The 25,470-nt window shown below is 45.9% G+C and overlaps 1 protein-coding gene across 6 annotated transcripts in view; it reads left to right on the forward strand.

Annotated features, from left to right (window-relative positions):
- Positions 1–25,470, forward strand: part of recql5 (RecQ helicase-like 5) — a 120,463-nt gene that overhangs the window by 46,190 nt on the left and 48,803 nt on the right. For all 6 annotated transcript variants that reach the window (XR_011587294.1, XM_070857452.1, XM_070857453.1 and 3 more), the window contains 2 exons: positions 2,050–2,212; positions 2,731–2,813. Coding sequence is in view for 5 of the 6 variants with exons in the window: in XM_070857452.1 (XP_070713553.1) it covers positions 2,050–2,212; positions 2,731–2,813 (246 nt within the window). In the remaining variant the exon portion in view is untranslated. The remainder of the gene's footprint in view (positions 1–2,049; positions 2,213–2,730; positions 2,814–25,470) is intronic.

Genomic DNA, 25,470 nt, shown 5'->3' on the forward strand with positions numbered 1-25,470 from the left:
CTTTTGCACCATGGGGATACTGAGGAGCGAGGGGCCAGCTGTGTGCAGCCCAGGGACGGCCGCAGCAGCAGCACCTGGCTGGTGATAACGTTGGCCCGAGGGCAACTGGTGTTCCCAGCTGGTCACTAGCATGTCCGAGTGCAGATTGGTGCTGGTTACCGACCATGCATGTAGTGGGTGTGACCCATTGCCAGCTTTCTCTGAGACACGAAGATGGTCACCAGCCTTCTGTGGGCACTGGCTCATCATAGAATCTTACAGCACAAGAGGAGGCCATTCGGCCCATCGTGACTGCCGGCTCTTTGAAAGAGCGATCCAATTAGTCCCACTCCCCTGTTCTTTCCCCATAGCTTTGCAAATTTTTCTTTTTCCAGTTTATATCCAATTTGCATTTGGAATTTATTATAAACTCTACTTCCACCACCCTTTCATGCAGTGCATTCCAGATCTCAACAACTTGCTCCGTTAAAAATAAATTCTCCTCTCTGGTTATTTTGCCAATTTTCTTAAATCTGTGTTATCTGGTTACCGGCCCTTCCGCCAGTAGAAACAGTTTTTCTTTACTTTATCAAAAAAAGAATTGCATTCATATACAGTGCATTTCATGCTCTCTGGACATCCCAAAGCACTTTGCAACTTATAATGTACTTTTGAAGTGTAGTCACAGTTGTAATGTAAAACCCCTCATGATGTCTATCTCTATTAAAATTCCCCTTAAACTTCTGTAAGGAGAACTTCCCCAGTCTCTCCATGTAACTGAAGTCCCGCATGCATGGTACCACTCTAGTAAATCTCCTCGGCACCCTCTCCAAGGCCTTGACATCCTTCCTAAAGTGTGGTGCCCAGAATTGGACACAATACTCCAGCTGGGGCCATACCAGTGTTTTATACAGGTTTAGCATAACATCCTGGTTACCAGCTGTCTGAGTGCTAGCTGTTTCTGGTTACTGGGTCTCTGGGCACTGGGTGTTTCTGGTCTCTGGGCACTGGGTGTTTCTGGTTTCTGGGCACTGGGTGTTTCTGGTTACCGTGTTTCTGGTTACCGGGTCTCTGGGCACTGGGTGTTTCTGGTTACTGGGTCTCTGGGCACTGGGTGTTTCCGGTTACCGGGTCTCTGGGCACTGGGTGTTTCTGGTTACTGGGTCTCTGGGCACTGGGTGTTTCTGGTTACTGGGTCTCTGGGCACTGGGTGTTTCTGGTCTCTGGGCACTGGGTGTTTCTGGTTACCGGGTCTCTGGGCACTGGGTGTTTCTGGTCTCTGGGCACTGGGTGTTTCCGGTTACCGGGTCTCTGGGCACTGGGTGTTTCTGGTTACCGGGTCTCTGGGCACTGGGTGTTTCTGGTTACCGGGTCTCTGGGCACTGGGTGTTTCTGGTTACTGGGTCTCTGGGCACTGGGTGTTTCTGGTTACTGGGTCTCTGGGTACTGGGTGTTTCCGGTTACTGGGTCTCTGGGCACTGGGTGTTTCTGGTCTCTGGGTGTTTCTGGTTACTGGGTCTCTGGGCACTGGGTGTTTCTGGTTACTGGGTCTCTGGGCACTGGGTGTTTCTGGTTACTGGGTCTCTGGGTACTGGGTGTTTCCGGTTACTGGGTCTCTGGGCACTGGGTGTTTCTGGTCTCTGGGCACTGGGTGTTTCTGGTTACTGGGTCTCTGGGCACTGGGTGTTTCTGGTTACTGGGTCTCTGGGCACTGGGTGTTTCTGGTTACTGGGTCTCTGGGCACTGGGTGTTTCCGGTTACTGGGTCTCTGGGCACTGGGTGTTTCTGGTCTCTGGGCACTGGGTGTTTCTGGTTACTGGGTCTCTGGGCACTGGGTGTTTCTGGTTACTGGGTCTCTGGGCACTGGGTGTTTCTGGTTACTGGGTCTCTGGGCACTGGGTGTTTCTGGTTACCGGGTCTCTGGACACTGGGTGTCTCTGGTTACCGGCTGCCTGAGTGCTGGTAAAGCACTTTGGGATTTTCAATGGTCGTGAAAGGGGCTATATAAATGCAAGTCATTCGTTGCTTCCTGGGTGTTTCTAGTTACCAACTATCTCTGAATCTCTGCAGGTTTGTTGCCCATTGGAATATCGCAAAGTCGATGGCCGCTTATTACCAAGAATCTGGTCGAGCAGGCAGAGATGGAAAGCCCTCATTCTGCCGAATCTACTACTCCAGGATCGACCGAGACAACATCAACTTCCTGATCAGGAAGGAGATCGCCCAGACCCAGGTACTGGGTCACCAGAGCTCGCTACAGAAGTGTCAACCTTTCAGATTGACACCCCACTATTCTGTCTCATCTTCCCCTTGTATTTGCCTATTCGGATTCTCCTCACTCTTGCTTTCCTCGTGCTGTCCCATGCCTACCCTTTTTGCTTGCCCTTAATCTCTTGCTTTCATTCCAAAGCACCCATATATTCTCTCTGCAATTCTTCATCCTGCTCTCTCACGTCCCACCGGCTGTCACCTGCTCCCTCACTCCCCATCTTGGCTCTCCAGGCTCTCTTCTACCCCTGTGTCCAGTTCATCCTTACCCTTTGCTGATGTGCCTTTACTGCCTGTTCACTCTGGGGCACTTCGCACTCATTCTTGCTTGTCTCGCACACCCCACCTCTGGTCGTTCTATGGCCATCTCTTCAGCGATGCTCCTGTATGCATTATTTGGCTACGTGTTTTCTGACTGTATTGAGAACCTGTGTGCTCTCCTCTGTGTGTTTTACTCTAATTATTTTCCTGTGTTTTTTGCAGAGTAAAAGAGGCTCAGTAAAAAGCTCCGACAAAGCCTCCATGGTGGGGTTTGAGACTCTGGTTTCCTTCTGTGAGCAGCCAGGGTAAGTGCATCCATTTCCTGTGGTCCTGCATTTCTTCCCTTAATAACAGATAAGGATACCTGGGAGTGAGTCACGGGCTGGAATCTAATTGAGGGGCTTGGGTGATTTATATATAGAATAACAGATACTCGAAGTGAGTTAGAGACCAGAATCTAATCGAGGGGTTCGGGGGGTTTATATATAGAATAATGGATACCCGGAAGTGAGTTACAGGCTGGAATCTAATCGAGGGGTTCGGGTATTTTTTTATGCAATTGGTTAATTCCAGAAGTGAGTCGCAGGTTGGAATTTCATGGAGGGCATATAATTAATTTTCATAAATGGCTATGTATACACTACAGGGGACTGACCAGTTACACCCACCATGTGCATCGGGGCATGGAACATTGATAAAAATGTACAGTGTATATCAGCCTCTCACAAAGGGGAAGAGAAAACAAGCAACAGCAACCGATTGTTAATCTGCTGAGGGAGCTGGTCTGCCTCGCATGGTTGGCCTCAAACCCATTTGTGCTCAAGTTCTGTGCTGTGGTCTTCATGTCCACTGGGAGCTGTGTTGACACTAACCAAGCTGACCCTTCAGCCAGCTATAATATGGCCATCCCAGGCTGATAGCCGTATGGCCATTTAACTGTGACACTGTGACCTGGCACAGTGTGGTCCAGTAATCACCAGGGCCAGTGGAGGGAACAGGGAGAATTTCATCCCACCGGTCTGGGTTGGCTTCAGGGACAAGTTCCAGAATGTACTGAGGGTGGGGGCTGGGAGTCAGTACTGGGCAGGATGGGAGTGAAAGTAATGAAAAAAGGATTGACATTTAAAATAGGGAGGAGGCGGGTGTTGGGTTTGGACGGGTAGAGGAGGGTACCTGGACCCGGCAGTGGGTGCTGTGTCTGTAGTCGAGATTGGAGACCATATACCAATTAGCAAACAGTTCGATCCAGACTGCCCAAGCTGGCAATGGGCAGGGCGGCGTTTGTTAGCAGAGCTGTTAGCCGAGGTGGAGCTGCTTTTATAAGGTGGATTTATACCCGACCAAAGCTCATTCCTTTTTCAATCCCAAAACCCCCTTCCAATGTGTGCAAATGAGAACTCTGCAGATTTTGGCCACTTGTGCAATTCATCGAGCGATTTTAATGTATAATGCAGTCTGTACCACAGCCCAGCTTACATAGAAGCGCTGCGTGGGTCGATAAATATGTTGATGGAAAGCCGTGTATTTTTCCAGGTGTATATTGTAAATACATAAACTGTGGGACGGATTTACAGCAGTGTCTCCTGTGCAGTGCAGGAGGTGAGAGCCAGTGCCGAGCAGTCTCCCTCGTTCCGCCAGGCAGTGTCTAGCTCGGGGTGTTCAGGAGATGCTGTTTCCTACCTCTTGTAGGTGTTTGGTTTCCGTTGCCAGATTTGGTTGTTGGGATTCCAGAGGTCTTGGTCCATATCGGGACTAATGACGTAGGTAGAAGGAGGGATGAAGTCCTGCAGGCAGATTTTAGGGAGCTAGGAGAAATTAAAAAGTGGGGTGGCGTTTGCTAGTGCCAACCCCCAAACAGTCAGAGGGAGATAGAAGAGCAAATATGTAGGCAAATTTGTGAGAAGTGCAAAAACTATGGGGCAGTAATAGGGGATTTCAACTACCCTAACATTAACTGGGATAAAATGAATGTGAAGGATATAGAGGGTGCAGAATTCCTAAAATGCATTCAGGAGAACTTTTTTAGCCAGTATGTAGCAAGCCCAACACAGGAGGGGGCCGTTTCTGGACTTAGTTTTAGGGAATAAAGCTGGGCAGGTGGAAGGGGTATCACTGGGAGAGCATTTAGATGCTAGTGATCATAATTCAGTTAGATTTAGGGTAGTTATGGAAAAGGACAAGGATAAACCAGGACTAAAAGTTCTCAATTGGGGAAAAGCCAATTTTAATAAGCTGAGAGATGATTTAGCCAACGTGGACTGGAAACAGCTACTTGAAGGTAAATCAGTGTCAGAGCAGTGGGAGGCATTCAAGGAGGAGATCCGGAGAGTTCAGAGCAAGCTTGTTCCCTTAAAGAAAAAGGGTGGAACTAAAATCTAGAGCCCCCTGGATGTCAAGGGACATACAGGGTAAGATAAATAAAAAAAGGGAGGCTTATGACAGATACCGAGGGCTCAATACTGCAGAAACTCTCGGAGTAAAGGAAGTGTAGGGGTGCAATTAAACAAATAAATTAGGAAAGCAAAGATAGAGCATGAAAAAATGTTGGCAAGTGAAATCAAGGAAAACCCAAAGATGTTTTATAAATACATTAAGAACAAGAGGCTAACTAAAGAAAGAGTGGGGCCTATTAGAGACCATGAAAGTAATCTGTGTTTGGAGGCGGAAGACGTGGGTATGGTTCTTTATCAATATTTTGTGTCTGTTTTCACAAAAGAGAGGGGCAATGCAGACATTGCAGTCAGAGAGGAGGAGTGTGAAATATTAGATGAAATAAACATAGAGAGGAGGTATTAAGGGGTTTAGCAGCTTTGAAAGTGGATAAATACCCAGGCCCGGATGAAATGTATCCCAGGCTGTTAAGAGAAGCAAAAGAGGAAATAGCAGAGGCTCTGACCATCATTTTCCAATCCTCTCTGGCTACAGGTGTGGTACTGGAGGACTGCTAACATGGTACCTTTGTTTAAAAAGGGAGAAAGGGATAGACTGAGTAATTACAGGCCAGTCAGCTTAACCTCGATGGTGGGAAAATTATTGAAGTGACAGGATAAATCTTCATTTCGATAGACACGGATTAATCAAAGACAGTCAGCATGGATTTGTTAAGGGAATGTCGTGTCTGACTAACTTGATTGAATTTTGTGAGGAGGTAACAAGGAGGGTCGATGAGGGTAGGGCGTACCATGTAGTGTATATGGATTTTAGCAAGGCTTTTGATAAGGTCCCACATGGCAGACTGGTCACGAAAGTAAAAGTTCATGGGATCCAGGGCAAAGTGGAAAATTGGATCCAAAATTGGCTCAGGCAGGAAGCAAAGGGTAATGGTTGATGGGTGGTTTTGTGACTGGAAGGCTGTATCCAGTGGGGTTCCGCAGGGCTTTTTGTGATGTATAGCAATGATTTAGACTTGAATATAGGGAGTATGATTAAGAAGTTTGCAGATGATACTAAAATTGGCTGTGTGGTTGATGATGAAGAAGAAAGCTGTGGTCTTCAGGAAGATATCAATGAACTGGTCAGGTGGACAGAACAGTGGCAAATGGAATTCAATCCGGTGAAGTGTGAGGTAACACACTTGAGGAGGGCAACAAGACAACGGAATATACATTAAATGGTAGGACACTGAGAAGTGTAGAGGAACAAAGGGACCTTGGAGTGCATGTCCACAGATCCCTGAAGGTAGCAGGCCAGGTAGATAAGATGGTTAAGAAGGCATACAGAATACTTGCCTTTATTAGCCGAGGCATAGAATACAAGAGCAGTGAGGTTATACTTGGAACTGTATAAAAGTTTTCGGGTATAGGGGAGATTTACGAGGATGTTGCCTGGCCTGGAGAATTTTAGCTATGAGGAAAGATTGGATAGACTGGGATTGTTTTCTTTGGAACATTGGAGGCGAAGGGGAGATTTAATTGAGGTGTATAAAATTATGAGGGGCCGAGATAATGGATAGGAAGGACCTATTTCCCTTAGGAGAGGGGTCAACAACCAGGGGGCATAGGTTTAAACTAATTGGTAGGAGGTTTAGAGGGGATTTGAGGGGAAATTTCTTCACCCAGAGGGTGGTGGGAGTCTGGAACTCACTGCCTGAAAGGGTGGTAGAGGCAGAAACCCTCGCCACATTTAAACAGTACTTGGATGTGCACTTGGTGCTGTAACCTACAGGGCTACGGACTAAGAGCTGGAAAGTGGGATTAGGCCGGATTGCTCTTTGTCGGCCGGTGCGGACACGATGGACCGAAATGGCCTCCTTCCGTGCTGTAAATTTCTATAATTCTATGATTCCAGTTGTTGGGGTTCCTGTTGCCGGGATCGGGTCGGGTTGCCGTGGTTCCTGATGCCGGGGTCGGGTTGTTGCCGGGGTCGGGTTGCTGTGGTTCCTGTTGCCAGAGTTTGTTGCTGCCACTCCTTTCCGCGTCTTTATTTGGACCTGGCTGGCGACCTCGGCCTTGAACAGAATCCGTAAGTGACGGCGAATGAGATGAGAATCAGAAACATGGCGACGAAGGTGGCAATGACCACCAGACCCCCCAGAGCCCAGTCGTCATTCATCATCTGACTCCTGACCTCGTGCTCCACTCCCAGGTCCACGAGCGACGGTTGCTCCGTCACCATGCTGCGGGGTAGAGAGAGAGAGAGACAGGGAAAGGAACAGTGAGAGATACTGGAGCATTGGGCGGCGTGGAGTGAGGGGAGCGGGCATGGGGCAGGGTGCCGGGCTCATGAGAGTGAGGTCTGGCTCTGGGCAGGGATGGCTCTGGGAGGCTCGCAGTCAGTGGCGGCCCCATCCTGGGGCTAAAGTGTTTTTACTTCCTGGTATGTATCTAAGTTTATTTGCACTGTCCTTCAAACGTGACAGGATTCATGTAGTGGAGCGCACAGGTGGATGATCGCAATAAACTGAGCGTGTCATTGTCTGAAATGTGGGTGAGGGCGTCACCCTGTCAGGGGCGCGCGGCATGACAGCATCAGCCCGTCAGGAGCGCGCGGTGTGACGGCGTCGCCCTATCGGGGCCGCACGGTGCGAGGGCGTCGCCCCGTCGGGGGCGTGACGGCGTCGCCCTGTCGGGGGCGCGCGGCGTGACTGCCTGTGTGCAGTCACGGTTCCTGGGTCACACAGTTCATCCCCGAGAGACTGTTCGCCCCTCGAGGCAAAAGTTGACTTGCAAAACGCTCGCCGTTAAAATTGGAATCGACTTGTTGAGAAACCTCCCAACACCCGTGTAGTAAGCCCCTCTCTATCTGCTTCAACACACTGAAAGTCAAAGCAATTTTAGCTTGCGCTCATCTGGGAAAGTTCTGGCTGAAAGTTTGTCTAACTCTGCTTATAACCCTTGACCACATTATGAGTAATACCCCTGTACAGGATAACCTGCCTTTACCTGAAGTTGTTCGGTCACTCTCAAATGTCTGCTGCTCCTCAACAAGTCTCTTCTCTTGTAAACTCGATGATTCTGGTGCTTGTGCTTTTACCCGAGTCTTTGCGGGTTTGTTTGGGGTTAAATATTAACCTGATGTCGCTGCACCTGAAAAATTGTATATAGCCCTCAGCCCCGCCTGGCTCTGACCCACTCCCTTATCTGTGACTTTCTTATATTATTAGAGGATGTAAACACGGGTGGAGGCAACTAACACTGGCACGACATTTAACCCTTTTGAAGCACAGGACCTTTATGCTGAATTGTACTCCCTACTCTTCATTGAGAAAGAAAGACTTGCATTTATACAGCGCTTTTCACAAGCTCAGGATTCCCACATTTCTTTATAGCCAACAAAGAACTTTTTGAAGTGTTGTCACTTGTAGGAAAATGCGACAGCCAATTTGCGCAGCAAGGTCTCACAAAGCGCAATGGGATAATGACCCGATCATTTGTTTCAGTGATGTTGATTGAGGGATAAATATTAGCCAAGGCACTGTGGAGCGCACAACTGCTCTTCTTCCAATACGTCCAACTGAGAGAGCAGACAGGGCCTCGGTTTAACATCTCTTTCGAAAGACAGCGACTCCGACAGTGCAGCACTCCCTCAGTACTGCACTGGAGTGTCAGCCTAGATTTGGTGTTCAAGACTCTGGAGTGGGACTTGAACCCACAACATTCTGACTCGGAGAGTGCTGCCCAAGGGCTGACAGTTTACAAGAAACGCTGGTGAAGGGATGAGGTCTACCATTCAGGACACTAGCAGGGTTGGAAAGAGTAGGAGAGAAGACGGGGTAAATCGAGTAATGGTGGTTCAGTGATGCCAGGCTGGGTTTTGAAAGGGTGGAGTTTGTTGGGGGAAGCAAGTTCCATCATCTGAGGGCTGGGGCTGGGGCCGGGGATTGGGAGCGAGTTAGAGTGGGAGACAGCGTGATAAAGTTTTATTTTAAGTGGAGTTCCAACTGGCCAGCCTAAGTTTCCCATAGTTGAATTCATGCTCCGGCAGCCCTTAGTAAGTGATTGTGTTCAAACTGGCAAAGGACAGGGCTTTAGGCCATAGCACTGTCTGGGAGAGTTCCACAGGCAGGGCAAACAGCGTGCAGCTTTCTGCAAGGCTTGGTTTTGCAAAGTCATTTTGCCGTTCCACTTGTGTTGGCAGTTTGCAGACATCCCCCACCCCCCCCCCCCCCCCAACACCACTACCATAACCAAAATTAAACCTGTCTCACCCTTCCCATCATGTCTTGTACGGTTACAATCTGAAGCCTCGGATAGAGTTCTGAAGCTGACTGTACACCCTCTCCCAGTACCTTCATATTGATTGGACAAAGCAAATTGGCCAAGGCAGCCTTGAGGAAAAGTTCATAGAGTGTATCTGGGATAGTTTCTTTGAACAGTATGTTGCGGAACCAACCAGGGAGCAGGCTATCTTAGATCTGGTATTGTGTAATGAGGCAGGATTAATAAATGACCTCGTAGTAAAGGATCCTCTCGGAATGAGTGATCATAATATGGTTGAATTTCAAATTCAGTTGAAAGGTGAGAAAGTTGGTTCTCAAACCAGTGTCCTAAGCTTAAATAAAGGAGACTACAAAGATATGAGGGCAGAGTTGGCTAAAGTGGACTGGGAAAATAGTCTAAAGAATGGGACGGTTGGTGAGCAGTGGCAGACATTTAAGGAGATAGTTCATAACTCACACCATAAATATATTCCAATGAGAAGGAAAGACTGTAAGAGAAGGGATAACCATCCGTGGCTAACTAACGAAAAAAGGGAGGGTATCAAATTGAAAACAAGGGCATACAATGTGGCCAAGACCAGTGGGAGGCAAAGGGAAACTTTTAAAAACCAGCTAAGAACGACTAAAAAAAAATGGAGAGGAAAGATAGATTATGAAAGTAAACTAGCATGTAATATAAAAACAGATAGTAAGAGTTTCTACAGGTACATATAAAGGAAAAGAGTGACAAAAGTAAACCCTAGAGGATGAGTCTGGGGAATTAATAATGAACAGGGAAATGGCAGAGATGTTGAACAAATATTTTGCATCGGTCTTCACGTTAGAAGATACTAAAAACATCCCGATAGTGGATAATCAAGGGGTTATAGGGAGGGAGGAACTTAATACAATCACTATCACTAATGAAGTAGTACTCGGTAAAATAATGGGACTAAAGGCGGACAAGTCCCCTGGACCTGATAGTTTGCATCCTATGGTCTTAAAAGAGGTGGCTTGCAGAGATAGTGGATGCATTGGTTGTAATCTACCAAAATTCCCTGGATTCTGGGGCGGTCCCAGCGGATTGGAAAACTGCAAATGTAACGCCCCTATTTAAAAAAGGAGGCAGTCAAAAAGCAGGAAACTATAGACCAGTTAGCCTAACATCTGTCATTGGGAAAATGCTGGAGTCCATTATTAAGGAAGCAGTAGTGGGACATTTGGAAAAGCATAATTCAACCAAGCAGAGTCAGCATGGTTTTATGAAAAGGAAATCATGTTTGACAAATTTGCTGCCGTTCTTTGAGGACGTAACGAACAGGGTGGATAATGGGGAACCAGTGGATTTGGTGTATTTGGATTTCCAGAAGGCATTCGATAAGGTGCCACATAAAAGGTTACTGCACAAGATAAAAACTCACGGGGTTGGGGGTAATATATTAGCATGGATAGAGGATTGGCTAACTAACAGAAAACAGAGAGTTGGAATAAATGGGTCATTTTCCAGTTGGCAAACAGTAACAAGTGGGGTGCCGCAGGGATCGGTGCTGGGTCCTCAACTATTTACAATCTATATTAATGACTTGGATGAAGGGACCGAGTGTAATGTAGCCAAGTTTGCTGATGATACACGGATGGGTGGGAAAGCAAATTGTGAGGAGGACACAAAAAATCTGCAAAGGGATATAGACTGGATAAGTGAGTGGGCAAAAATCTGGCAGATGGAGTATAATGTGGGAAAATATGAGGTTATCCACTTTGGCAGAAAAAATAGAAAAGCAAATTATAATTTAAATGGAGAAAAATTGTAAAGTGCTGCAGTACAGAGGAATCTTGGGGTCCTTGTGCATGAAACACAAAAAGTTAGTATGCAGGTACAGCAAGTGATCAGGAAGGCCAATGGAATCTTGGCCTTTATTGCAAAGGGGATGGAGTATAAAAGCAGAGAGGTCCTGCTACAACTATACAGGGTATTGGTGAGGCCACACCTGGAGTACTGTGTACAGTTTTGGTCTCCGTATTTAAGGAAGGATATACTTGCATTGGAGGCTGTTCAGAGAAGGTTCACTAGGTTGATTCTAGAGATCAGGTGGATAACTTATGAAGATAGGTTGGGCCTATACTCATTGGAGTTCAGAAGAATGAGAGGTGATCTTGTTGAAACGTATAAGATAATGAGGGGGCTCGAAAAGATGGATGCAGAAAGGATATTTCCACTCATAGGGGAAACTAAAACTAGGGGACATAGTCTCAGAATAAGGGGCCGCCCATTTCAAACTGAGATGAGGAGGAATTTCTTCTCTCAGCGGGTTGTAAATCTATGGAATTCTCTGCCGTAGCTGTGGAGGCTGGGTCATTGAATATATAAAATTCTTAAGGGGCTTGACAGGGTTAATGCTGAGAAGATGTTTCTCCTGGCTGGGGAATCCAGAACACAGGGTCACAGTCTCAAAATAAAGGGTCGGTATTTAGGACTGAGATGAGAAATATCTTCACTCAAAGGGTTGTGAACTTTTGGAAATCTCTATCCCAGAGAGCTGTGTATGCTCAGTCCTTGAGTATATTCAAGGCAGAGGTTGATAACTTTTTGGGAACGGAGGGAATCCAGGGATATGGCAATAGTGGGGGAAGGTCGAGCTAAGGCAGAAGATCAGCCATGATCTTGTTGAATGGCAGAGCAGGCTCAAAGAGCCAAATGACCCACTCCAGCTCCGATTTCTTACGTTCTTGTGTTCATTTTTGATGGTTCGTCAGGCAGTGCAGAGAATGCTGCTCTTGTCCTCACTCAGTTTGTTTTGGATGAATCGATGAGCCTACTCTTTGTCCTTTGGTGAATCGGACAGGGTCTCAAGGGGTTCCTTCCACCTCCGTAACGTTGCCTGTCTGCGACCCTGCCACCGCTCATCATCTGCTCAAACTCTCATCCATGCCTTTGTTACCTCCAGACTCGACTATCCCCATGCTCTCCCAACCAGCCTCCTACCTTGCACCGTCTGTAAATTTCAGCTCATCTGAAAGTTCCGCTGCCTGTATCCTAACTCACACCAAGTCCCATTCACCCATCACTCCTGTGCTCGCTGAACTACATTGGCTCCAGAACCGGCAAAGCCTCGATTTTAAAATTCTCATTGTTGTATTTAAATCCTCCATGGCCTCGCCCCTCCCTATCTCTGTAACCGACTCCAGCCCTACAATGTTCCAAGATCTCTGCGCTCCCCTAATTCTGGACTCTTGCGCCTCCCCGATTTTCGTTGCTCCGCTATTGGCAGCCGTGCCTTCAACTGTCTTGACCCTAAGTTTGGAATTGCCTTGGTAAACCTCTCCGCTTCTCTTTACTCCTTTTAAGATGCTTCTTAAAACTTACCTCTTTGACCAACCTGTCCTAATATCTCCTTGTGTGCCTCGGTGTCAAATTTTGTCTGATAAAGCTTCTGTGAACCGCCTTGTGATGTCTTATTATGTTAAAGGCGCAATATAAATGCAGGTTGCAGTTGGATGCAATCTGGATGAGTTAGCCCTGAGTCGTTGAACCTTTCGACACATTCTCTCAATGGATAGACTGGAACAGCCTAATTTGGCTTCACCCTTCGGGTTAGATCTGCTAATAGAGCAGGCAGGCATCTCAATAATCGTTCAAGCTGAGGGATGGCATACTTGTTTGTTCTGTGGTAGTCCCATCGTGTGTTGGCACATTCCATCACCAGTTGGAGTTGCTGTGTCCCCATTGGCACAACACATCAGCCACACCAATAGTACACTTTCCAGCTCTGCCTGTAAACCCTGCTTTGCTGAATTGAGTTGGCATGTTTGTAGCATGGGTGAGGTGTTCATCCCGTGTCTGAACTAAAAATAGCGAGGTTGTTTGTGTGCACTGGAATAGGATCCGTACTGGAAAGAAAGAACTTGCATTTCTAAAGTGCATTCACGACCTCAGGACTTCACAAAGCGCTTTACAACCAATGAAGTACTTTTGAAGTATAGTCACTGTTGTAAGGTAGGAGACGGGACAGCAAACAGCAATGTGATATGTAAGACTTATCTTTTATAAGTACAGGTTTTTAACCTGTAGGATTTTTTTGTCTTATTCTTTTCACTAACAAAATCAAGATTTATCTTAATAAAAAAAACAGGTTTTAGCCTGTAAGAGTTTGAACTTGAGACAAAACAATGCAGACACAGGATGTTTCTTCACCATCCCAATCCAGAGGTTATCTTTACTTAGAATTATCAAACGAAATACACGCAATGTACAATATAGCATTAAATGCACAATCATTTCTTAATTATTAGCTCGCACCAACCTATCCCTTATAATGGTTAAAATTGCCTTTTCCCTATGTGATTAATAGAAAGCAAAGACACTCACGCAGGACTAATTCCAGCCGTGATCAGCGATCGGAAATTAACTCCCTGATTCCCTTAGTAACTGATCAGGTTACCACTTCTCCGAACTGCAACATTGACCCCACATGTCACAACCATTATATACCATTTTTCTTGATGGAAGCCAAACATTTGTGCGTAATTGTCTTAAGTTTAAAACAAAAGAAATATCCTGAAATGAATCATTCTCTCAACTCCTGGACAATATACGAATCCTTCCCATGAATAGGTTTTTAATAGGTCTTTTCATTCTCTTATCTCCTGAATTGTCTTTTCTCCTGGATAATCTGTTTTTTACAGTTCCCAAGGCTCTGAGGACAAAGGAACCCTCTCTTCGATGAATAAACCTTTCATTCATCTTATCCCCATGACATTCTTTTGCACAGTTCCCAGACAAGTGTTGTTTTCAGCTGTGAGGTGTTCAAACTCATGAGAAAATCATTTTTTTAACTCCGCACAGTATTATGGGTCATTAAAAATGATCAAGAGCAGTTTGCAAGCGGTTATTAGCAGAAAAATGAGACAAGAAAATTAAAGAAAATGCTGTAGTTTTACAGATAATGACCAGATTATCTGTTTTTTAGTGATGTTGGTTAATGGGTAAATATTGGCCAGGACACCGGGGAGAACTCCCATGCTGCTCTTTGAAATACTGCAATTGGATCTTTTACATCCACCTGAGAGGGCAGGTTTAACATCTCATCTGAAACCTTCAACAGTGCAGCACTCCCTCAGTACTGCACTGGGAGTGTTTGCCTGGATTTTGTGCTCAAGTTTCTGGAGTGGGACGTGAACCCACAATCTTCTGACTTGGGGACGAGAGTGCTACTTCTGATCCACAGGTACCTGAAGATGAAGACTGAATGCATACAATCCTGCCTGTGCAACATATGCAGGCGCAATGCTTAATGATACCTGCAAGCAGCATTTGGTCAGTGTGCTTCAAGGTATTTGGCATTTCTTAATTACCCAAAAATCTCAAAGCTGATTGGTTGTTAAAGACAAAACTGACAGCAATATTTCAATCTGCAAAGCTCCCTGAGCAAACAACAATGAAACTGATTGACCTCTGATTTACTTGTTGCAATTATATTTATTGTCTTTAAATGAGATCAATTTGACACAACTCCATCCGAATAGCAAAATTATGTACATGCGTACTGTCATTTCAAAACAGTTTATCAATCAATTTACAGTGAACCAGACAAATCCTTAACCCGCCCCCTTACCCTGATGGCTCGGTAAGGAGCGGTTTGGGCCCTGCTTAAGCCTGCGAGTCAATGATGCGTAGTCTGACTCCCTGGAAGTCCGGCATCACCCAGCTCAGATTGAATGTGAACTCACCGTACCAGCCTTCACTTCGGATACTCACAAGCTACTGAATGAATGAATTAACCCTTTCTTATCAAACCATCAAAAAAAAGTCTTGACAGTGGAGCATGCACAACAATTTTTATTGATTTCAAAATCATAATCACTACCTAAACTTAAACATTGTTGATAATTAAATTATATTCACGAGCAGTGTCTGAGATTGCTGTAAATTGGTGAGCTTAAGTTGGGATTACCTTCTTAGCTAGCTAACATGTGGGTAGCCAATCATTAGATAGATTAGAGTCAACATGCTGATGGTTAGCAACGTTTCCACAGCTTATATGATCTTGTCTTTATGAGCGGCATGGTTGAGTTGATCATCTTCCCCCGAGACGGTGGCATTAGCTTCTGGAACCCCAAGTTGATGAGTCCCTTCAGTGGGGGAGTTACCTGTTCCACTTGGATTCTCTGCTGAATGTACCTTGTGCACTAGTAACTGTGTCTGAGCGTGCTGCCTTAACACTCACCTTCACACTCATCTCTGCTGAAGACAGGCTGGTATAGTCTTAAAGTGACTCCTATAACCTCCTGCTCTCTGTCCTGGATATACTTGGTACATAAGAACATAAGAAATGGGAGCAAGAGTATGCCATAGGGTTCCTTGAGCCTGCTCCGCCATTCAATAAGATCATGGCTGATCTGAATTCGCAAAGGTACCCATCCACATAGCTAGTTAAAGAGGATTACAGAAGAAGATAGAGAATCTTCTAACTAAACAAAAATAATCTTGAGAATCTTAACAAAACTAAAGAAGGTGTACTGAGATGTGCCAATCACCCTTTTATGTACCTTAAATTCAAAGGAAACCCCCTTTCCATTCAATTGGCCAATGTGGGTGGCACATGTCAGAAGGTTTCACTTTTGGTGCCATGCCAGTGACCTAGAAAACCTCTTGGGTTAATCAGGAATGTATACTTTAGCATGGCAGATCACACTTTACTTCTCTAACCTCTCAATCTTTCCTTTGACAAAGGGTGCAACACAAATAATGCATGACATATTTATGCCCCACAAATAAGCTATCCCTGATACAGTCCTGAATGCTGGCCTCCTTATTACTGACGAGCAATGTTTTGTTTAAATACAGTCTGTCTTGGTTGTGGTTTTGATTTCCCGGCATTCAATTTAACTACCGACTCCTTTAAGCTGAAACTCCATTTGAGAACATATTTCAGGCAATTTACAGGACATTTTCCCTACAGAAACTCAGACATCACACTCGGTCAAACTTTAGATGCCACATTGTATTATGGATGTAATGCAACTGCACCTTATGAATTCCCAACTGTCCATCCTTTGGCCCTCCATTCACTGACCTTTCTGCAGCTATCGATCTGCTCAACCACACTCTCACCACCACCTTTGATGCCCTAGTCACTGTTCAAACAATTACTCTCTTTCGCCCTGGCCATTCCCCCGGCACAGTCCTGATCTTCGCTCCCTTAAGTCCAAGGGACGCAGACTTGAGCGGATTTGGCGGACAACTGGTTTAGCCATTCACCACCAGATCTGGCTGGACCACAAAAAACATCGGTTCCTGCTCTCGTCTGACAAAACTGCTCTCTATTCCAGAATCATTTTGGATTGTAAAGATAAAATCCAGCTTCTATTCTCCACTGCTGACCCGTCTTTTTAAACCCCTCTCCCAGTCTCCACCCTCACGGCTCTGACAATAAGTGCGAGGAGCTCATGGTCTCCTTTGTCTCTAAGATTGAGACCATCCATTCAGCTGCCTCTGCCTCTTTGGTTCCTTCCCCTAGCCCACTGGGCCAAACTTCCTCTAAGGATACCCCCCTGCCCTAGCCCTGACCTCTCATCTTTCTCCAGTTTCTCTCCAATCTTCCCTCATGACCCCTCCTGTCCATGAGGCCCACTTCCTGCTCCCTTGACCCTATTCCCACCAAACTGCTGACCACCCAACTTCCTTTTCTGGCTCCCATGTTAGCTGACATTGTTAACGGTTCTCTCTCCTCAGGTACTGTCCCCCTCTCCCTCAAATCTGCCGTCATTACCCCTCTCCTCAAAAAACCAACCCTCGACCCTTCCGTCCTTGCAAACTATCGCCCCATCTCCAACCTCCCTTCCCTCTCCAAAGTCCTTGAACATGTTGTTGCCTCCCAAATCTGTGCCCATCTTTCCTGCAATTCCATGTTTGAATCCCTCCAATCCGGTTTCCGCCCCTGCCACAGTACCGAAACGGCTCTCATCAAAGTGACACATGACATCCTGTGTGACTGTGACAAAGGCAAACTATCCCTCCTCGTCCTTCTCGACTTGTCTGCAGCCTTTGACACGGTTAACTACTCCATCCTTCTCCAACGCCTCTCCACCATCATCCAGCTGGGTGGGACTGCACTCGCCTGGTTCCATTCTTATCTATCTAATCGTAGCCAGAGAATCACCTGCAACGGCTTCTCTTCCCGCCCCCACATCATTACCTCTGGTGTCCCCCAAGGATCTATCCTTGGCCCCCTCCTATTTCTCATCAACATGTTGCCCCTCGGCGACATCATCAGGAAACACAGAGTCAGTTTCCACATGTACGCTGACAACACCCAGCTCTACCTCACCACCACTTCTTTCGATCCCCTCCTCTGTCTCTAAATTGTCAGACTGCTTGTCCGACATCCAATTCTGGATGAGCAGAAATTTTTTCCAATTGAATATTGGGGAGATCGAAGCCATTGTTTTTGGTCCCCAACTCAAACTCCGTTCCCTCGCCACTGACTCCATCCTTCTCCCCAACCACACTGTTCGCAACCTTGGTTTGACCGCATATTTGACCGCATCCGCAGCATAACTAAGACCGCCTATTTCCACCTCTAACATCGCCCGTCTCCACCCTTGCCTCAGCTCATCCGCTGAAGTCCTAATTCATGCCTTCGTTTTCTCTAGACTTGGCTATTCCAATGCACTCCTGGCTGGCCTCCCACATTCTACCCTACGTAAACTAGAGGTGATCTAAAATTCTGTTGCCCGTGTCCTAACTCGCACCAAGTCCCGCTCACCCATAACCCCATGTGATTGCTGACCTACTTTGGCTCCCGGTTAGGCAGCACCTTGATTTCAAAATTCTCATCCTTATTTTCAAATCCTTCCATGGCCTCGCCCCTCCCTATCTCTGTAATCTCCAGCACCTCCCCACCCTCCCACCTCTGCTCCTCTAATTCTGCCCTCATGATCATCCCTGATTAGAATCGCTCAACCTTTGGTGGCCGTGTCTTCTGTAGCCTCGCCCCAAGCTCTGGAACTCCCTCCCTAAACCTCTCCGCCTCTCTACCTCTCCTCTTTCAAGACGCTCCTTAAAATATAAGTTGTTGTAAAGTAGTCTTACAGTTCCGGCTCTGGAAGACTGGTATCTTATTAACCTCTAAGCTAATGTACCTCTCCCATCCTTAATGATTACGCTCTGAGTTTTCCCCGGTCTCCCTTTCATGCTCACTGGCTGGGTTTTAATTGCAGGGGACACATGTCCTGATCCCTGGAGTTGACTGCTGGTCAGATCAGCGTGGCTCCAGCATGGGTGCTCAGTTTGGCTGTGATGTGTAGCAGCAATGCTATCCAATGTCACTGCATTTCACCTTTTACTCCAGTTGCCGTGCCTCTAATTTCATCGTCGTGGTACCTGCTGTCGCTCAGATTCATTCTGCAGTAAAGCCTCCAGTTGTGTGGATCCTGTGTATGGGGAGTATTGCCTCTGGGGAGCCAGCGCCTGGGTCATGTGCAGGAATGATAGGAGTGAGATGGGCTGGAGCTGGGCCTGATGGCTGTGTTTACAATTTCCATGTCAGCTGTACGATAAACTCTCCGTTACATAAATAAGAGGCTTTTTGAATCGTAAAATAGTGTCTCCTGTTACCTGAGCAAGTTGCTGCAGCAACTAAAGCTGCCCTGCCAACTTTCTGCCTGTTGCTAAGCAACAGCAGGATTTATAACGGTAGCACTGGCGCCGTGGGGCCTGAACACACTGAGGAATCCTAGCCTGATACTTGGGCGCCTGAAGTAATCCAGCAAGGAGATTCATTCATTTAATTATATTTGAATGATTCAATGTTACTTTTATTATTTTATTAAATTGAAATCCTTTGCGGGCTTGTATATTGAGTTGTAACAGTATTTACAGGAGCTCACAGCGACACTTAACTCTGTGCATATAGTTGTGTGTATTGGTACAGTGGTGTTTCAGGGTTGTGTGGCTGTGGTGGGGCACTTATGCAGGCTTCTGGGGGGTGGGGAAAGGTCACTGTTTACTTTCGAGGCTCTGTGGCGGTTGTGCTGCACTCATTCCAACTGGTGTAAGCCCCACAGGTGCTTCCTCCACATGCTTGGGGTCGGTAGGGTAGCTTCCACACAGCACAGGGTTATATTGACAGATGTTGGAAGTGAGGCATGTTGCACAAGGCGGCTCTGAGAGACCATTGAGCAATGAATACAGCCTTGCTAGTGTCGTTCCCAGTGTTTGTCAACACAGCCAAAGCTTTTTGATCCAGGCACAAGATTAGTCTGTTTGCAATGTCTAAGATCTCTCTGATGAAGGGTACACACTCAAAACATCACCATTCATTTCTCTTTACAGATACCGATTGACCTGTTGCATATTTCTATTTCTGATTTCCACCTTTTGCAGTTTTTACTTTTCGTCTATCAGAATAGTTGATTTAAATTCTATCAACAATGAGTTACTTTTTGTACAACTGTGATGAGCATTCAAGCATCTTTACATTAGAAACTAGGGCACAGAAGGCTGCTTTTGCAATGCACAAGCCCGATGCAAAATCCTTCACAAGTCAAAATATTGAGTTGTAGCTTCCTGAAGCACGGGTCCCGTATAGCAGGCTGCAAGCAGAGTCGAACTTCCATGACTCACTAAAGCTTGTTGTGGTTTAATGATTTACCAGGCCGCTGGTTTACATTCAGCTTGTATAGGACTCTCTCCTTCAGGGAAACAGCACTACTTGCACAGATCTCTCTCTCTCGATTAATGCAGTTTGTGGAGGAGTTGGGCCGGTTTCCTTTGGAGATTTGAAGTAAATTAATTTTTCAGGATTATTATGGTTATTAACAAAATTGCTCACTGTGTTGAAGGGTTCAAATTCCAGAAGAGAGACAAGTTAAAAATGAGGAAGTTTGGGAAAAAAAGAAAGGAGGTCGGATGGAACCTGTGCAGCTAAAGAGTGATAGAGCTGTGGAATAAGTTACTAGAGGAAGGACCTGTATAGCACAATAGCGTGGGAATCCCCAGGTCCGTATGGAGTGTGTACAGACCGGGGAAGGCATCGCAAAAGCCGGTTCTCAGCACACAATGCACTTGCGCTGAAAACCGGCTTTTCCGATCCATCAAGCTCTACAGATCTCACGCATGTCGGGAGCGAGGACATTTGCACGGGCAAGATTGCGGGATTTACCCATATCTTGCCCAGCAAATGTCCTCGAAATTCTTGCGCCTGATAAAAGCAGGCACATAGCCTACTGTTACAGGCGTAAGAGTTTAAAAAGATACAAAAATATAATTAAATTAAATTTAAAAAACACACTTTTTAAAAACCCTGCCCACTACATTATTTATTTTTAATCATAATTTTAAAAAAGTTTTAAAAACTCAGATTTTTTTCTCTCTGATATTAACTTTAATTTTAATTATGTGAGCTGTGTTTTTTATTTTTTATGTGTTAAGTGTGTTTGGTGTTTTTTTTCTCATTATAGCAATGGGAACTGGTAGATACGGAGTTCCCATTGCTATTAATGGGAAAGCTGTGGAATACTGTACCTGATTGGCTGAGCACTCGCACGTGATTGCACCATCTCCGCGGGAACCTGGAGGACAGGAGCGCGCACCGCAGTGTGGGAAGAGACGGCCTTCCCACGGGAATCCCACACTCCTCCCAGACCACCAGGTACATTGATAGAAATGTTTCAAGTCGGAGGCAATTTCCCGCGGGAAGCCTCCGACCGCAATTTTAGCCCCAGTATACTGCGTTCAAGAGACAATTGGATGTGGTTCTGAGAGATTAAGGAATGTGGTGGACTATGAAAAAAAGACAAGCCATTTCTGTTCCTTAATTGTCCATTCGTGAAGCACAGATAATCAATTAGCCCTTAATTCATATGTCATTTTCAGTCTCAAGTGTCTTGAGCTTCTGTGTTAGTCCAGTGAGTAAGAGGTTGGTGCACTCCTGGCCTGTGCTGTGTTGAGTTACAGTTGGCCTCACTGCTCCTGTGTCTCGGAGGAGAATAAAATCAGACAGGACTCCCATTGCTGGTCACAGTCTAGTGACCTTTGCTTCAAAATTTGCGTGTGGATGTCTGGTAAGGATAAGATTGGGCTCTGCTGTGATTTCCCCTCCCTCTTTCCCCCCTTCCCCCTCCCCCCCCCCCCCCCCCCCCTCCTCTCAAATAACAGGACTGCTTGCCAACTTTCACTGTCTGACCTCATGAAGGACTGAAGATTGGCCACTTGGGAAATGTATCATAAATTTTCCAGTGGCGATGGAGCAGGGCAGGGATAGATATAGAAACCTTCTTGTGATCGATGGCATGGTTTGCTAACAGTTTATAAGTGCAGAATTTAACCCAAAGCTTCCATTGTTTTGGGGTGAGCCACTTGGGACGGCTGTATCGTCTTTCGCAGGGAATGACTGTGTAACAAAGGTTTTATCCACCTCAGGAGTTTGAAGTGGGACCTTGTGACTTTCCTGAAAGATTATTCCTGCAGTGTCTTCTGCTCAGCAGGTTGTTTTTCAGCAGAAAAGTGATGTAGTCATCGTCTTTCCAACACATCCCTCCAATCCACTGTTCTACAGACCTCAAGCAGCAGTAATATCTACGTATCTTGGGCATGTTCGTAGTCGATGTTAGTGATCAGTCCTGACTGGTCAGTTAGTTGGGTCGAATGTGGGGATGGTCTGATCAATTGACTAGATTGGCATTGTGAGCAGATCCGTGCCATTCATTTATTTGCAACAATTTGAATAGACACCTTGAATTGTAAAATATAAGTAATGAGTAGTATCCCGGCTCTGGGCTGAAGCCTCTGTTTGTAAGTCCAGGGAAAAGTGGTGGATTCTACAGTAGCAATGAATGATCTGACGTTGCTCAGAGGGGCGTAATGTAGCATTCAGTGGCATAAATATCAAATGTAGTGTTAGCTGGCATTTAAAAGCAGCTACAATGAAAGCTGGCATAGGAATGACCTAAGCCAGGTTGTGGTTGCCCGTATAGTGCCCACTCATGTGCTAATTATTACATTAGGAAAGACAGGAGCAACTGCAGGCTGTGACCAGGAGTTGCTCCTGTCTTTCCTAATGTAATAATGGGCACATAAGTGGGCACTATACGGGGCAGCCACGGTAACTGGGATATGCTGCCAGACTGAAATAAGTCATCATCAGTGTTGCAGATAATTAGTTAGTGCCTTAATGGATCCTCTTGTTTGTGATCATGTTAAAGGCTTTGACCTAAATAAAAGTCAGTCCCACTGAGAGCTGGGTGGCTTGGTGAAGGTGGGTCTGTTAGTGGATGGCTAGGATGGAGGTTGCTGGACTCTAGTGTGTGTGGTGCATTTGTTATTGCTGTTGGCATTGCAGTGTTTGGTATTGGTATTGATGTTGCTGTGCCCTCTCAGATGGTACATTTGTTAGGAGCTGTGCTATTTGGTGAGAAGCATTTGAATAAGGTGAGAGTGAAGGTCACATTGTATCTGACCTTCTGATGGATTTCAATAGCTATGAAGAGTTTAAAATATTGGGTAATGGATGCACACACCGGTTTAAATGTATGTGGTGTGGGGTTTTCAGTGGGCTTTAGGGGTGGTATTTGATATCCAATCAACCAACAAAACCGTCGCAATGGGGTCGACCGCGTTGGAGATGGTTCCTCGGGTAGGTGTTTTGTTCCATCCTAGTTGTGATTCCAAGTCAGTGCTGCCACAAAGTGACAGGACAAAGGTGAAGAGCACACCACAATACGAGATAATCCATTGCTGCTTGTGTGGTGTGATGCCCATCGGAGGATTCCTGTACTTAGAGATGGGATGCTGGCTTCACTCTGCCAGCTTTCTTGCCGCAAAGGCAGGAACAGCAGCAGTAGATAACAGGTATGAAAAACATCAAGAGAAAAGTACCTGAAACAAGAAACAACAGCATAATGGCAGAATTCACAGAATTTACAGCCATTCGGCCCAAAAAGCCTATGCTGGAGTTCATACTCCACATAAGCCTTCTCCCACCTTACTTCATCTCAATCCATCAACATATATTTCTATTCCTTTCTCCCTTATGTACTTATCTAGTATCCCCTTAAATGCATCTGTGGTAACCACTTCAACCACTTCATGTTGCAAGTTCCACATTCTCAGCACTTAGTTGGTACATGTACACCCCAGCACAGTGCTGAACCAAAGAGATCAGAAAGTTCTCAGACCTGAAAGCACTTTGAGTGGCAATATTCTAGAGCAGCACGGAGGAGCGCTGCTTTACGCCAGGTATGAGGCGTGAATTGGCTAGGATAGATTGGCGAATGATACTTAGGGGGTTGACTGTGGATGGGCAATGGCAGACATTTAGAGACCGCATGGATGAATTACAATAATTGTACATTCCTGTCTGGCGTAAAAATAAAAAAGGGAAGGTGGCTCAACTGTGGCTACCTAGGGAAATCAGGGATAGTATTAAAGCCAAGGAAGTGGCATACAAATTGGCCAGAAATAGCAGCGAACCTGGGGACTGGGAGAAATTTAGAACTCGGCAGAGGAGGACAAAGGGTTTGATTAGGGCAGGGAAAATGGAGTACGAGAAGAAGCTTGCAGGGAACATTAAGGCGGATTGCAAAAGTTTCTATAGGTATGTAAAGAGAAAAAGGTTAGTAAAGACAAACGTAGGTCCCCTGCATCAGAATCAGGGGAAGTCATAACTGGGAACAAAGAAATGGCAGACCAATTGAACAAGTACTTTGGTTCGGTATTCACTAAGGAGGATACAAACAACCTTCCGGATATAAAAGGGGTCAGAGGGTCTAGTAAGGAGGGGGAACTGAGGGAAATCTTTATTAGTCGGGAAATTGTGTTGGGGAAATTGATGGGATTGAAGGCCGATAAATCCCCAGGGCCTGATGGACTGCATCCCAGAGTACTTAAGGAGGTGGCCTTGGAAATAGCGGATGCATTGACAGTCATTTGCCAACATTCCATTGACTCTGGATCAGTTCCTATGGAGTGGAGGGTAGCCAATGTAACCCCACTTTTTAAAAAAGGAGGGAGAGAGAAAACAGGGAATTGTAGACCGGTCAGCCTGACCTCAGTAGTGGGTAAAATGATGGAATCAATTATTAAGGATGTCATAGCAGTGCATCTGGAAAATGGTGACATGATAGGTCCAAGTCAGCATGAATTTGTGAAAGGGAAATCATGCTTGACAAATCTTCTGGAATTTTTTTAGGATGTTTCCAGTAAAGTGGACAAAGGAGAACCAGTTGATGTGGTATATTTGGACTTTCAGAAGGCTTTCGACAAGGTCCCACACAAGAGATTAATGTGCAAAGTTAAAGCACATGGGATTGGGGGTAGTGTGCTGACGTGATTGAGAACTGGTTGTCAGACAGGAAGCAAAGAGTAGGAGTAAACGGGTACTTTTCAGAATGGCAGGCAGTGACTAGTGGGGTGCCGCAAGGTTCTGTGCTGGGGCCCCAGCTGTTTACATTGTACATTAATGATTTAGACGAGGGGATTAAATGCAGTATCTCCAAATTTGCGGATGACACTAAGTTGGGTGGCAGTGTGAGCTGCGAGGAGGATGCTATTAGGCTGCAGAGTGACTTCGATAGGTTAGGTGAGTGGGCAAATGCATGGCAGATGAAGTATAATGTGGATAAATGTGAGGTTATCCACTTTGGTGGTAAAAACAGAGAGACAGACTATTATCTGAATGGTGACAGATTAGGAAAAGGGAAGGTGCAGCGAGACCTGGGTGTCATGGTACATCAGTCATTGAAGGTTAGCATGCAGGTACAGCAGGCGGTTAAGAAAGCAAATGGCATGTTGGCCTTCATAGCGAGGGGATTTGAATACAGGGGCAGGGAGGTGTTGCTACAGTTGTACAGGGCCTTGGTGAGGCCACACCTGGAGTACTGTGTACAGTTTTGGTCTCCTAACTTGAGGAAGGACATTCTTGCTATTGAGGGAGTGCAGCGAAGATTCACCAGACTGATTCCCGGGATGGCGGGACTGACCTATCAAGAAAGACTGGATCAACTGGGCTTGTATTCACTGGAGTTCAGAAGAATGAGAAGGGACCTCATGGAAACGTTTAAAATTCTGACGGGTTTAGACAGGTTAGATGCAGGAAGAATGTTCCCAATGTTGGGGAAGTCCAGAACCAGTGGTCACAGTCTGAGGATAAGGGGTAAGCCATTTAGGACCGAGATGAGGAGAAACTTCTTCACCCAGAGAGTGGTGAACCTGTGGAATTCTCTACCACAGAAAGTAGTTGAGGCCAATTCACTAAATATATTCAAAAGGGAGTTAGATGAAGTCCTTACTACTCGGGGGATCAAGGGTTATGGCGAGAAAGCAGGAA

This window comes from Pristiophorus japonicus, chromosome 16, assembly GCF_044704955.1.
Source record: "Pristiophorus japonicus isolate sPriJap1 chromosome 16, sPriJap1.hap1, whole genome shotgun sequence".
Classification (NCBI taxonomy): Eukaryota; Metazoa; Chordata; class Chondrichthyes; family Pristiophoridae; genus Pristiophorus; species Pristiophorus japonicus.